This window comes from Hemiscyllium ocellatum, chromosome 24 (assembly GCF_020745735.1).
Source record: "Hemiscyllium ocellatum isolate sHemOce1 chromosome 24, sHemOce1.pat.X.cur, whole genome shotgun sequence".
Lineage (NCBI taxonomy): Eukaryota > Metazoa > Chordata > Chondrichthyes > Orectolobiformes > Hemiscylliidae > Hemiscyllium > Hemiscyllium ocellatum.
Genome location: NC_083424.1, coordinates 52468058 through 52483278, shown reverse-complemented (window position 1 = coordinate 52483278; position 15221 = coordinate 52468058). Strand labels below are relative to the sequence as shown.

General features: G+C 52.4%; 1 protein-coding gene across 3 annotated transcripts in view; it reads right to left on the bottom strand.

Moving 5' to 3' along the window:
- The window catches only part of depdc5 (DEP domain containing 5, GATOR1 subcomplex subunit), a 276005-nt gene that overhangs the window by 110689 nt on the left and 150095 nt on the right, over positions 1 to 15221 (bottom strand). For all 3 annotated transcript variants that reach the window (XM_060843792.1, XM_060843790.1, XM_060843791.1), the window contains exons 21-23: positions 11887 to 12090; positions 4593 to 4728; positions 3116 to 3213 (exon numbers count right to left, since the gene is read on the bottom strand). In XM_060843792.1, coding sequence (XP_060699775.1) covers positions 3116 to 3213; positions 4593 to 4728; positions 11887 to 12090 — 438 coding nt within the window. The remainder of the gene's footprint in view (positions 1 to 3115; positions 3214 to 4592; positions 4729 to 11886; positions 12091 to 15221) is intronic.

Sequence of the window (15221 nt, the reverse complement as noted above, 5' to 3'; positions counted from 1 at the left end):
CCCTCGCCACACAAGTTTAATCATCTCCATGCCAGGATATCGGTGCCCCTCCAGTTTAGGGGCAACCCATCTTTCTTGTACAGGTCCCACCTGCTCTAGAGGATACCCCAATAATCCATGGCTCTGAAGCCCTCCCCCTCCTACACCAGCTCCTCAGCCACATATGTATCCCTAACCTCACTGGCATGTGGCACTGGGAATAATCCGGAGATTCCAACCCTCGAGGTCCTGCTTTTCAAGTTAAGACCTAATTCCCGGAACTCCCTTTGCAGGACCTCATCAATCTTCCTGCCTATAGCCACACATACCACGACCTCTGGCTGTTTTTCCTCCCTTTTGAGAACGTCCTATGGCCGCTCAGAGCCATCCTTGACCCTGGAAGCCAGCACAACACCCTGGAGTCACTTTTGCAGCCACAGGAATGCCTCTGACTCGAGAGTCCCCTATTACTGCTGCTCGACTGCAGTTTGACCCTCCCTGCTTTACAACAGAGGTGACTGTTCTGGTTGTTACCATCCCCTGACAAACAACGGCTTTGGGTCACACAGCTGCCATGATGGAACGGCAGAACAGGCCTGGGGACAAAATGGCCGAGCGCTGTTCAAGTGCACTGTGAATACAATCACATGCCGCGCTCTTTAACTGGGGACTCTTCTGGGTAGCACCCGTACCTCTGGGCCAGAATCGAGTCTCACCTCAGGGCTTGTCGGCACTGAAACGTGGGTTTGTAAGAGGCTGACTGAAAATCCTTCCAGTGCAGGCTGGAAGACTGTCGTGGAAATTAAATCGACGAGACTCGACTGTTAGCGAGAGCAAAGAAAAGAGCTTCATTTAAATTCTACAGAATTGACCCCATACATTCAGCCAGATGCCTCAATGTAAAAGGGTACTTGGTCATAATTCAGATACTCGTCTTATCCTGTTTCTTATCACACTCTCAAGGGAAAAGGCTGGGAAACCGCAAGTTGTTATCCTCTCACCCCCTGGTCTTGGACATAACAGTTCTTCCGCTTTCACTGAGTTCAAGTTGAATATTTACAAAGTTCAGACAGAGACAGGGTGGCTGTAAATCTCAGCAAAGTACTGTTTACAAAGTTCAGCACAGCATTCAACTTTAGAAACGCGTTCTCTTTCAAATTTCACAGAAAATGTAAAATTTGTGAATTTTCCATGACAAACACCAGGGCAGCGGCTGGTACACCACTGCAGGAGTTTGCCTGCAGGCTTGTGGACGCCAATCTGAAGGATGCTAATGACCCAACCCTTGGAAACAAACATGGGAGAAAAGACAAGACCAAGCCCAGTGGAAGAATCAGAACCAGACATGAAACATTAACGGTTTCTCCCTCCACAGAAGCTGCCAGACCTGCTGAATTTCTCCACCGCCTTCGGAGTTTAGTTCTGATTTCTAGCGCTTGCAGTTTTTTTTGCTTTTATTCTCTGTGATGATAGAGTCGTACAGCACAGATACAGACCCTTTGATCCAACCAGTCCACACCAACCATGTTCCCAAACCAAACTAATCCCACCTGCTTACCTTTGGCCCATAGCTCTCCAAACCTCTCCTATTCATCTACTTATCCAAATGTTTTTAAACACTGTAGCTGTACCTACATCTCAGACTTCCGCTGGAATTTCACACGAACCACTCTCTGTGTAAAACCGTTCTCCCCCTCATGCCCTTTTTAAAATCTTTCTCCTCTCTCCTTAAAAGTATGCCCCATAGTTGTGACTCCCCCACCCCAGGGAAAAGACCCATGCTACTCACTTTATCCATGCTCCTCATGATTTTACAAACCTCTACTGTTAAGAAGGCATACAGTGTGTTAGGTTTCATTGATAGAGGGATCGAGTTCTGGAGCTGCAATATCATGCTGCAACTATACAAAACACTGGTGTGGCCACACTTGGAATACTGTGTACAGTTCTGGTCCCCATATTTCAGGAAGGATGTGGAAGCATTCGAAAAGGTGCAGAGGAGATTTACCAGGATGCTGCCTGGTCTGGAGGGAAGGTCTTATGAGGAAAGGCTGAGAGACTTGGGTCTGTTCTCATGGGAGAGAAGAAGGCTAAGAGGGGATTTGATAGAGACATACAAGATGACCAGAGGATTGGACAGGGTAGACAGTGAAAGTCTTTTTCCTAGGATGTTGACGTCAGCATGTATGAGGGGGGCATAACTACAAATTGAGGGGTGATAGATTTAAGACAGATGTCAGAGGCAAGTTCTTTACTCAGAGAGTGGTTGGGGCGTGGAATGCCCTAACTGCTAAGGTAGTCAACTCAGCCACATTTAATCAATCCTAAGGTAAGCACATGGATGATTTTGGGATAGTGTAGGGGGACAAGCTCAGAATAGTTCATAGGGCAGCGCAACATCGAGGGCCGAAGGGCCTGTTCTGCGCTGTATAGCTCTATATGGTCAATCCATAACCTCCTGCACTCCAGTGAAAGAAGTCTCAGACTATTTTTATAACTCAAACCCTCTATTCCTAGCAACGTCCTGGTTAATCTTTTCGGAATCTTTTCCAATTTAATAATATCCTCCCTATATCAGGGCGCCCAGAGCTGGACACAGTACTCCAGAAACAGCCTTACCCCAACATGACATCCCAACTCCTGTACTCAAAGGTCGAAGTCAGGTCAGGCTGGTCAAGGCAGGGAATACACCACAAGGGTTTTGTTTAGTTGGAAAAGGCACAACACATGGACATGGTCTTGCTGTTTGCAAATCACTTTGTCACTTAATCTGCCCTGTCATTCACCTTACTAGAGACCGTCCTGCATCGCTGCCTCCATACTGACTTACAAACTTTTACATCTTTCACTTGTTCAAACAAATGTCACCTCAGTGAAACATTAATTATGGTTCTCTCTGCTGCCGTTGTCTACCCTGCTGAGTATTTTCAGTGTTCTTCGCTTTTTACTCGAGTGTCCCCACAGTATTTTGGTTTCGTCATATGTATTTTGACAACAAAAAAATTTCAGAACCGTGCTGGTAATGATTTTTGAAATCTTTCTTTAGATTATGGTGTCTGAACTCAGCAAGGGAACATGAGACTGCTTCTGAAGTTGACATAACAGTTGAACACGCTCAGGCCTCGCACACACCCACCTGCACTGTGGCTGCTGGCTGGGCTGGTGGCAAATTCATCCGTTCCAGTACACCCCAGGAACGATAGGTTGTCAGCAGTCTGCTTGGCAGTGCTCCGCCTGGCGGAGGGGAGGGACGAGAGAGAAACCAGACTTGTGTTAGAATAGGCAGCAGAAACCAGAATACCACTTTCAACTGGAAACTGCTATTTGTCTCGCTTTAAATCATAGTCACAAGAGCCCTGCCAGATGGAAGACAGGTTGTGATTAGAAATTCCTGGGGAGGTGAAGGACAAAAGTGACAAGACAACACACGCTCGCTGGTTTGCCAGCCAAGATTCAGGATGTTACCGGTCACGCTGATCACACTCTCACTCCAGGAACAGATAAATCAGGAATTATTCCTCCCCCAACAGTGAGGCGGAGGGGAAGAAAAGGCACAGTATTATTTTACTGTGAAAATAAAAATGAAACCAGCTTTAGAAGGAATGGGTTGCCAAATCTTACATTGATTATACATTAGTATAAGACAGCAGCCCAGAACAAGGAGTACCATAGGCTTAACGAGCAACGTTCACGGGTGAAATCAATGTTCTGACTATGTTTCTCACCGTCGCTCGATATTATATTCCTGTACACGGATCCTACACAGCTTGCCTTATAGCCATTGGATTTAGCTCAGCTTGTGGCAACATCAAGTTGAGCTCTAGTTACATCACAAAGCAGGAAATGTATTGGTCCATCACCGTTTGATACACCAACTACATTACAAAATGTCTCCCAAATGTGAGGGGCAGCTCGGACAGGTTTAAGCAAGGGTCGAAGATTAGTGACAGACAGGACAGCACAGGGTGAACGTCCCCTCCTTACAAACAACAGCATTTGGGATTTCCGGTGAACTCGGACTCCCAGTTTGGAATGACACAGACTGACTGTGAAGCAAGCTGGGACATGAGAGAATGATCAGGGAGCCTCCTTTACTGGGGCGACACACCTCCAGAAATTGTTGTGGATTGTCCCAGGGGATTGTAGCCTCTGACCGTACTCCCATGCGGTACTGAGGGGATGCTGCATTTTCATCAGCACTGACATTGAGATGAGACATAAAAGCCCAGACTGCTCTGTGAAGGGGTCAAAGACAAAATCTGCTCAATATTCCTCCCTCAAGCACCACAGTATAAATCAGACACACTGCTCATTTGTCTAAACTGCAGTGTGCGGCAACTTGCTGTGTGCAATCTGGCTTCTGGGTCGTCACACTGTCTGCAATCCACGTCCAATCAATTCACTTTGACGCGTGTTGGCAAGGATGAGCCAGCGCTACATAAATTCCAAGGTCTGGAACGACGGAGGAAACAATCGCGTCAAATAAATTCGCAGAAAGGGTACGGGGCTGAAATGGAAGAACTGCAGGCAGCTTGGGGAATCTGCTTCCACAGCCTGTGAAAGTAGCACGGTGATCTGGAATGAGGTGCCAGTTTGCAGCAATGCAGACCAACCTTCCGGTCGCTTCATGGTAGGCCAGCTCCAGCAGCTCTGCGGAGGAGTGTGTGGGATCCCGCAGGCTGCTGCCCTGAAGCTCCGCCATATGCTGCCTGGTCTGGTGGTGGATCTGAATCGGTTCCCCAGAGGGACCTGTGAAGAGAATGGACAGGGTCACACCCACATCACACAAACACAAAAAAACTGCTAATACACAACCATGGAAGGGACTCAATCCATTAAAATGTTGGCTCATTGATTCGCAGAATTCCTGGAGGGCGGAAGCGGGTCATTTGGCCCATCGAGTCCTGGCTGACCCTCCGAAGGGCATCCCACCAAGACCCATTCCCCTGCATTTAGCATAACCAGTCCACTAGCCTAATAAGCTTCATCTTCCAATGATCAGTTTGTTAGGGAATGGGTTTCAGATCCAATACCTGAATAGCTGCGAAACCATCTCTCTGCTACAAAATGATGCAACGCTGTCTCTGTCTATTTCTGTAATGCTTGATAATTCGGCCAAATACCAGCAATCTGTGCTTTCATTCTCCCATCTGAATCCTCTGAAGTTGAGGAATGTGTTCAGGAGCCTGGCTCCTGTACAAGGAGAGACTGTTTCATTTCCAGACTGAAGACGTAGCTTCCTCTCCAGAGGGGCCAAGGAGGCAAACATTCCTAATGGCTCATTAGCAAGGTTAGATCTCACGGAATACAGGGAGAACCAGCCATTTGGATACAGAACTGGCTCAAGGGTAGAAGACAGAGGGTGAAGGTGGAGGGTTGTTTTTCAGACTGGAGGCCTGTGACCAGTGGAGTGCCACAAGGATCGATGCTGGGTCCTCTACTTTTCGTCATTTATATAAATGATTTGGATGTGAGCATAAGAGGTACAGTTAGTAAGTTCGCAGATGACACCAAAATTGGAGGTGTAGTGGACAGCAAAGAGGGTTACCTCAGATTACAACAGGATCTGGACCAGATGGGCCAATGGGCTGAGAAGTGGCAGATGGAGTTTAATGCAGATAAATGCGAGGTGTTGCATTTTGGGAAAGCAAATCTTAGCAGGACTTATACACTTAATGGTAAGGTCCGAGGGAGTGTTGCTGAACAAAGAGACCTTGGAGTGCAGGTTCATAGCTCCTTGAAAGTGGAGTCGCAGACAGATAGGATAGTGAAGAAGGCGTTTGGTATGCTTTCCTTTATTGGTCAGAATATTGAGTACAGGAGTTGGGAGGGTCATGTTGCGGCTGTACAGGACATTGGTTAGGCCACTGTTGGAATATTGCATGCCATTCTGGTCTCCTTCCTATCGGAAAGATGTTGTGAAACTTGAAAGGGTTCAGAAAAGATTTACAAGGATGTTGCACATACACACACATGCACACACTCTCAGGCACGCACACACATGTACAGACAGACACAGAGTATTGAGTACAGGAGTTGGGAGGTCATGTTGCAGCTGTACAGGACATTGGTTAGGCCACTTTTGGAATATTGTCTGCAATTCTGGTTTCCTTCCTATCGGAAAGATGTTGTGAAAAAAAGATTTACAAGGATGTTGCCAGGGTTGGAGGATTTGAGCTACAGGGAAAGGCTGAACAGGCTGGGGCTGTTTTCCCTGGAGCGTCGGAGGCTGAGGGGTGACCTTATAGAAGTTTATAAAATCATGAGGGACATGGATAGACTTAATAAAGTCTTTTCCCTGGGGTCAGGGAGTCGAGAACTAGAGGGCATAAGTTTAGGGTGAGAGGGGAAAGATATAAAAGAGACCTAAGGGGCAACTTTTTCACGCAGAGGGTAGTATGTATATGGAATGAGCTGCCAGAGGATGTGGAGGAGGCTGGTACAATTGCAACATTTAAAAGGCATTTGGATGGGTATATGAATAGGAAGGGTTTGGAGGGATATAGCCTGGGTGCTGGTAGGTGGGACTAGATTGGGTTGGGATATCTGGTCAGCACGGACGGGTTGGACTGAAGGGTCTGTTTCCGTGCTGTACATCTGTATGACTCTATGTCTGCCTGACTCCAAAAATATCGTGAGCAACCACGGAGTGGAGGAAGAGATGGAGATGACAGAGTGCATTGGCGACAACACCTTTACTGCAGGAATGCACCAACCACATGAGAAGAAGCTGGAGCCAAGCAAATGACGTCTGACGCTGAAAAGGCAGGTCAAGTAGCATCCGTGGAAAGAAAGCAAGTAAATGTGTCAAGTCTTTGTCAGAACGAGTTGTTCTGATCGAATCGTGCCATGATCCCCATGGATGCACCACCCAATCGTTGAAATATCAAAATAAACCAACTTATCAATTCACAACAAACCTCATCCCACCTGCCACTGGCTTGGTCAGCCTGTGGATCAAGCAAAAGAGAAGAGTCGTCATTATACAGCACCTTTCACAAACTCGGGGTGTCTGAGCACACAACAATAACGGCAGCCATTTTGGAAGCGCTGTGAAATGTCAGAAACAAGGCACCTAATTTATACACAGCAACTTCGCCGGGACAGCTCTGAAATCAGTCACCAGATGACCTTAGTCGGTGTTTGGTCAAGAAATTAACTATTGGCCAGAATATCGGCCTTCTCTTCTCAAAATGCTAGCATGTAATCTTGGAAATAAAGAGAGGGCAGACTGGCAAACTCATCGGAAAGCTCTGCCCCAATATCTGATTGAGTCCAGGTGAATTATCCACGTTTCAGGATCGGGAGCAGGATACAGAGGAGCCAGGTGATGGATGCGAGAGGCTAGATCGGGCCACAAACGGACAGATCCCTGGGCAGCGTGCTCTCGAGTCTGATCGGTGAACCAGCAGGGCTGGCAGAAGCAAATCACAGGGAACTGGGAATTCTACCAGCGCTTGAGTACTTCTCTCCCAGAGCTGATCAGTGAGGGGTAGGGAGGGCAGGAGAAAGAGAGTCAGTGAAAGAGAGAGAGAGACACAGAGCGCGCAAGTGAGCGAGAGTCAGAGAGACAGTGTGCCAGAGACAGTCAGAGTCAGAGAGAGCGAGGGAGGGTTAGAGGAGGGGAGACTCGGAGGGGGAGGAGGGAGGGAGGGATGGAGAAGGGGGGACAGAGGAGGGGAGGGGCGGAGGAGGGGAGGGACGGAGGAGGGGAGGGACGGAGGGAAGTGAGGGTTGGAGGGAGGGATGGAGGGAGGGTCGGAGGGGAGGGACGGAGGAGGGGATGGACGGAGGGAGGTGAGGGTTGGAGGGAGGGAGGAACAGGGAAGGAAAGGGACGGAGGGAGGGGGAGAGAAAGAGAGAGAGAGAACGTGAGTGTGTGTTTGGGGGGGGGGGGGGGGGGAAGTCAGAGAGAGAGAGAGAGAGGGGGAGGATGGCTTCAGTCTGCTCAGGTTAGGCACTGTAATACTTCCAACAAAACAATAAGGCTCAGCAGGATTTCTGGGCCTAACAACGTAGTGACATTAAAGCGATCGACATTGAAGAGGGATGGCTTTCCAAGTGAACCGCCTGATGTGTCTGAGTGTTTCCTGACAGTGATGGTAGATGGTCTGATTGTCAACGATACAAGAGTGACTACCATCGCTCCCACAGTGACAACCATCACTCCCACAGACACAACCATCACTCCCACAGACACAACCATCGCTCCCACAGACACAACCATCGCTCCCACAGACACAACCATCCCTCCCACAGACACGACCATCCCTCCCACAGACACGACCATCCCTCCCACAGACACGACCATCCCTCCCACAGACACAACCATCCCTCCCACAGACACAACCATCGCTCCCACAGACACAACCATCCCTCCCACAGACACGACCATCCCTCCCACAGACACAACCATCGCTCCCACAGACACAACCATCGCTCCCACAGACACAACCATCCCTCCCACAGACACAACCATCGCTCCCACAGACACAACCATCCCTCCCACAGACACGACCATCGCTCCCACAGACACAACCATCGCTCCCACAGACACAACCATCCCTCCCACAGACACGACCATCGCTCCCACAGACACGACCATCCCTCCCACAGACACGACCATCGCTCCCACAGACACGACCATCGCTCCCACAGACACGACCATCGCTCCCACAGACACGACCATCACTCCCACAGACACAACCATCGCTCCCACAGACACGACCATCGCTCCCACAGACACGACCATCGCTCCCACAGACACGACCATCGCTCCCACAGACACGACCATCCCTCCCACAGTCACAACCATCGCTCCCACAGACACAACCATCCCTCCCACAGACACAACCATCCCTCCCACAGACACAACCATCCCTCCCACAGACACAACCATCGCTCCCACAGACACAACCATCCCTCCCACAGACACAACCATCGCTCCCACAGACACAACCATCCCTCCCACAGACACAACCATCGCTCCCACAGTGACAACCATCCCTCCCACAGACACAACCATCGCTCCCACAGACACAACCATCGCTCCCACAGTGACAACCATCCCTCCCACAGACACGACCATCGCTCCCACAGACACGACCATCGCTCCCACAGACACGACCATCCCTCCCACAGACACGACCATCCCTCCCACAGACACGACCATCCCTCCCACAGACACAACCATCGCTCCCACAGACACAACCATCCCTCCCACAGACACGACCATCGCTCCCACAGACACAACCATCGCTCCCACAGACACGACCATCCCTCCCACAGTCACAACCATCGCTCCCACAGACACAACCATCACTCCCACAGACACGACCATCGCTCCCACAGACACAACCATCGCTCCCACAGACACGACCATCGCTCCCACAGACACGACCATCGCTCCCACAGACACGACCATCGCTCCCACAGACACGACCATCGCTCCCACAGACACGACCATCGCTCCCACAGACACAACCATCGCTCCCACAGACACGACCATCGCTCCCACAGACACGACCATCGCTCCCACAGACACGACCATCGCTCCCACAGACACGACCATCGCTCCCACAGACACGACCATCGCTCCCACAGTCACGACCATCGCTCCCACAGACACGACCATCGCTCCCACAGACACGACCATCGCTCCCACAGACACGACCATCGCTCCCACAGACACGACCATCACTCCCACAGTGACAACCATCACTCCCACAGACACGACCATCCCTCCCACAGACACGACCATCCCTCCCACAGACACGACCATCACTCCCACAGACACGACCATCGCTCCCACAGTCACAACCATCGCTCCCACAGTCACAACCATCCCTCCCACAGACACGACCATCGCTCCCACAGACACGACCATCGCTCCCACAGACACAACCATCGCTCCCACAGACACGACCATCGCTCCCACAGACACGACCATCGCTCCCACAGACACAACCATCGCTCCCACAGACACGACCATCCCTCCCACAGACACAACCATCGCTCCCACAGACACAACCATCGCTCCCACAGACACAACCATCGCTCCCACAGACACGACCATCGCTCCCACAGACACAACCATCACTCCCACAGACACAACCATCGCTCCCACAGACACGACCATCGCTCCCACAGACACGACCATCGCTCCCACAGACACAACCATCCCTCCCACAGTCACGACCATCCCTCCCACAGACACAACCATCACTCCCACAGACACAACCATCGCTCCCACAGTCACAACCATCGCTCCCACAGACACAACCATCGCTCCCACAGACACAACCATCCCTCCCACAGACACGACCATCGCTCCCACAGACACAACCATCCCTCCCACAGACACAACCATCGCTCCCACAGACACGACCATCGCTCCCACAGACACAACCATCACTCCCACAGTCACGACCATCCCTCCCACAGACACGACCATCCCTCCCACAGTCACGACCATCGCTCCCACAGACACAACCATCGCTCCCACAGACACGACCATCGCTCCCACAGACACGACCATCCCTCCCACAGACACGACCATCGCTCCCACAGACACGACCATCCCTCCCACAGACACAACCATCGCTCCCACAGACACGACCATCGCTCCCACAGACACAACCATCGCTCCCACAGACACGACCATCGCTCCCACAGACACAACCATCACTCCCACAGACACAACCATCGCTCCCACAGTGACGACCATCGCTCCCACAGACACGACCATCGCTCCCACAGACACGACCATCGCTCCCACAGACACAACCATCGCTCCCACAGTCACGACCATCCCTCCCACAGACACAACCATCACTCCCACAGACACAACCATCGCTCCCACAGTCACAACCATCGCTCCCACAGACACAACCATCGCTCCCACAGACACAACCATCCCTCCCACAGACACGACCATCGCTCCCACAGACACAACCATCCCTCCCACAGACACAACCATCGCTCCCACAGACACGACCATCGCTCCCACAGACACAACCATCACTCCCACAGTCACGACCATCCCTCCCACAGACACGACCATCCCTCCCACAGTCACGACCATCGCTCCCACAGACACGACCATCGCTCCCACAGACACAACCATCGCTCCCACAGACACGACCATCGCTCCCACAGACACAACCATCACTCCCACAGACACAACCATCGCTCCCACAGTGACGACCATCGCTCCCACAGACACGACCATCGCTCCCACAGACACGACCATCGCTCCCACAGACACAACCATCGCTCCCACAGACACGACCATCGCTCCCACAGACACAACCATCGCTCCCACAGACACAACCATCGCTCCCACAGACACGACCATCCCTCCCACAGACACGACCATCGCTCCCACAGACACAACCATCGCTCCCACAGACACAACCATCGCTCCCACAGACACAACCATCGCTCCCACAGACACAACCATCGCTCCCACAGTCACAACCATCGCTCCCACAGACACGACCATCGCTCCCACAGACACGACCATCGCTCCCACAGACACAACCATCCCTCCCACAGACACAACCATCCCTCCCACAGACACAACCATCACTCCCACAGTCACAACCATCACTCCCACAGACACAACCATCCCTCCCACAGTCACAACCATCGCTCCCAGTCACTGCCATCGCTCCCACAGTGACGACCATCGCTCCCACTGCTCTCCAGGCCCTACACATGGAGAGCACTGCTGTAGTCCAGTTGGAGAATAAGCAGGGATTGAACTCTGGACCGTATCGGCCTGTATTGTTTGTACCAAACCCCGCGCAGCACATTGAGCTACACAGCTGTGAAGACGCAGTTGGCAGCGAGTTGATGGGCAAATTTGCCAGCAGTGCCAGTGAGTTGCCAGTCTGTCTCACTTACCCACGGGGAATGTATGCATCCACCTCCTCCTGTTTGACGTTAGCTTCATTGGCATCCGGGAAGGGGCGAACGGATTAATGAGTGCCCGCTGAGGGGTGTACCCGCCAGGCCGAATGTGGAGCATGGACTCAGCACTGCCAACATGGAAACGGCCAGGGGCGCTGGAATCTCTCTGCTGTGAGTCAATCATGCGCTCCAGGATATCTGTAACAGTGAGGACACCAGCCACAAGGTCAAGGCCAAAGCACTCGCTCCATCTGTCACAGTCAGAGATGTTCTAACTCGTCCATGGTGACCAGATATCCCAACCCAGTCTAGTCCCAGGCTGGGTACTGGCAGCTATCTCCCAACAAACTCTTCCCATTCATATACCCGTTCAGATACCGTTTAAATACTGCAATTCTACCAACCTCATAGGACTCACTTGTGTACGGGAGACTGGGACGTGAGCAGTGTGTACAGGAGACTGCATTGTGAGCAGCGTGTACAGGGGAACAGGATCGTGGGCAGTGTGTACAGGAGACTGGATCGTGAGCAGTGTGTACAGGAGACGGGATCGTGAGCAGTGTGTTCAGGGGACTGGATCGTGAGCAGTGTGTTCAGGGGACTGGATTGTGAGCAGTGTGCACAGGAGACTGGATTGTGAGCAGTGTATACAGGGGACTGGATCGTGAGCAGCGTGTACAGGGGACTGGATCGTGAGGACTGTGTACAGGGGACTGGATCGTGAGCAGTGTGTACAGGGGACTGGATCGTGAGCAGCGTGTACAGGGGACTGGATCGTGAGCAGCGTGTACAGGGGACTGGATCGTGAGCAGTGTGTACAGGAGACTGGATCGTGAGCAGCATGTACAGGGGACTGGATTGTGAGCAGTGTGTACAGGGGACTGGATCGTGAGGATCGTGTACAGGGGACTGGATCGTGAGGATTGTGTACAGGGGACTGGATCGTGAGCAGCGTGTACAGGGGACTGGATCGTGAGCAGCGTGTACAGGGGACTGGATCGTGAGCAGCGTGTACAGGAGACTGGATCGTGAGCAGCGTGTACAGGAGACTGGATTGTGAGCAGTGTGTACAGAGGACTGGATTGTGAGCAGTGTGTACAGGGCACTGGATCGTGAGCAGCGTGTACAGGGCACTGGATCGTGAGGATTGTGTACAGGGGACTGGATCGTGAGCAGCGTGTACAGAGGACTGGATCATGAGCAGTGTGTACAGGGGACTGGATCGTGAGGATTGTATACAGGGGACTGGATCGTGAGGATTGTGTACAGGGGACTGGATCGTGTGCAGTGTGCACAGGAGACTGGATTGTGAGCATTGTATACAGGGGACTGGATCGTGAGCAGCGTGTACAGGGGACTGGATCGTGAGGACTGTGTACAGGGGACTGGATCGTGAGCAGTGTGTACAGGGGACTGGATCGTGAGCAGCGTGTACAGGGGACTGGATCGTGAGCAGCGTGTACAGGGGACTGGATCGTGAGAAGTGTGTACAGGAGACTGGATCGTGAGCAGCATGTACAGGGGACTGGATTGTGAGCAGTGTGTACAGGGGACTGGATCGTGAGGATCGTGTACAGGGGACTGGATCGTGAGGATTGTGTACAGGGGACTGGATCGTGAGCAGCGTGTACAGGGGACTGGATCGTGAGCAGGGTGTACAGGAGACTGGATTGTGAGCAGCGTGTACAGAGGACTGGATTGTGAGCAGTGTGTACAGGGCACTGGATCGTGAGCAGCGTGTACAGGGCACTGGATCGTGAGGATTGTGTACAGGGGACTGGATCGTGAGCAGCGTGTACAGAGGACTGGATCATGAGCAGTGTGTACAGGGGACTGGATCGTGAGGATTGTATACAGGGGACTGGATCGTGAGGATTGTGTACAGGGGACTGGATCGTGAGCAGCGTGTACAGGGGACTGGATCGTGAGGACTGTGTACAGGGGACTGGATCGTGAGCAGTGTGTACAGGGGACTGGATCGTGAGCAGCGTGTACAGGGGACTGGATCGTGAGCAGCGTGTACAGGGGACTGGATCGTGAGCAGTGTGTACAGGAGACTGGATCGTGAGCAGCGTGTACAGGGGACTGGATTGTGAGCAGTGTGTACAGGGGACTGGATCGTGAGGATCGTGTACAGGGGACTGGATCGTGAGGATTGTGTACAGGGGACTGGATCGTGAGCAGCGTGTACAGGAGACTGGATCGTGAGCAGCGTGTACAGGAGACTGGATTGTGAGGATTGTGTACAGGGGACTGGATTGTGAGCAGTGTGTACAGGGGACTGGATCGTGAGCAGTGTATACAGGGGACTGGATCGTGAGCAGCGTGTACAGGGGACTGGATTGTGAGGATTGTGTACAGGGGACTGGATCGTGAGCAGTGTGTACAGGGGACTGGATCGTGAGCAGTGTGTACAGGAGACTGGATTGTGAGCAGCGTGTACAGAGGACTGGATTGTGAGCAGTGTGTACAGGGCACTGGATCGTGAGCAGCGTGTACAGGGCACTGGATCGTGAGGATTGTGTACAGGGGACTGGATCGTGAGCAGTGTGTACAGAGGACTGGATCATGAGCAGTGTGTACAGGGGACTGGATCGTGAGGATTGTATACAGGGGACTGGATCGTGAGGATTGTGTACAGGGGACTGGATCGTGTGCAGCGTGTACAGGAGACTGGATCGTGAGCAGCGTGTACAGGGGACTGGATCGTGAGCAGTGTGTACAGGAGACTGGATTGTGAGCAGCGTGTACAGAGGACTGGATTGTGAGCAGTGTGTACAGGGGACTGGATCGTGAGCAGCGTGTACAGGGGACCGGATCGTGAGGATTGTGTACAGGGGACCGGATCGTGAGCAGCGTGTACAGGGGACTGGATCGTGAGCAGTGTGTACAGGGGACTGGATCGTGAGCAGTGTGTACAGGGGACCGGATCGTGAGGATTGTGTACAGGGGACCGGATCGTGAGCAGCTTGTACAGGGGACTGGATCGTGAGCAGTGTGTACAGGGGACTGGATCGTGAGCAGTGTGTACAGGGGACTGGATCGTGAGCAGTGTGTACAGGGGACTGGATTGTGAGCAGTGTGTACAGGGGACTGGATCGTGAGGATTGTGTACAGGGGACTGGATCGTGAGGATTGTATACAGGGGACTGGATCGTGAGGATTGCGTACAGGGGACCGGATCGTGAGCAGCGTGTACAGGAGACTGGATCGTGAGCAGCGTGTACAGGGGACTGGATCGTGAGCAGTGTGTACAGGGGACTGGATTGTGAGCAGCGTGTACAGAGGACTGGATCGTGAGGATTGTATACAGGGGACTGGATCGTGAG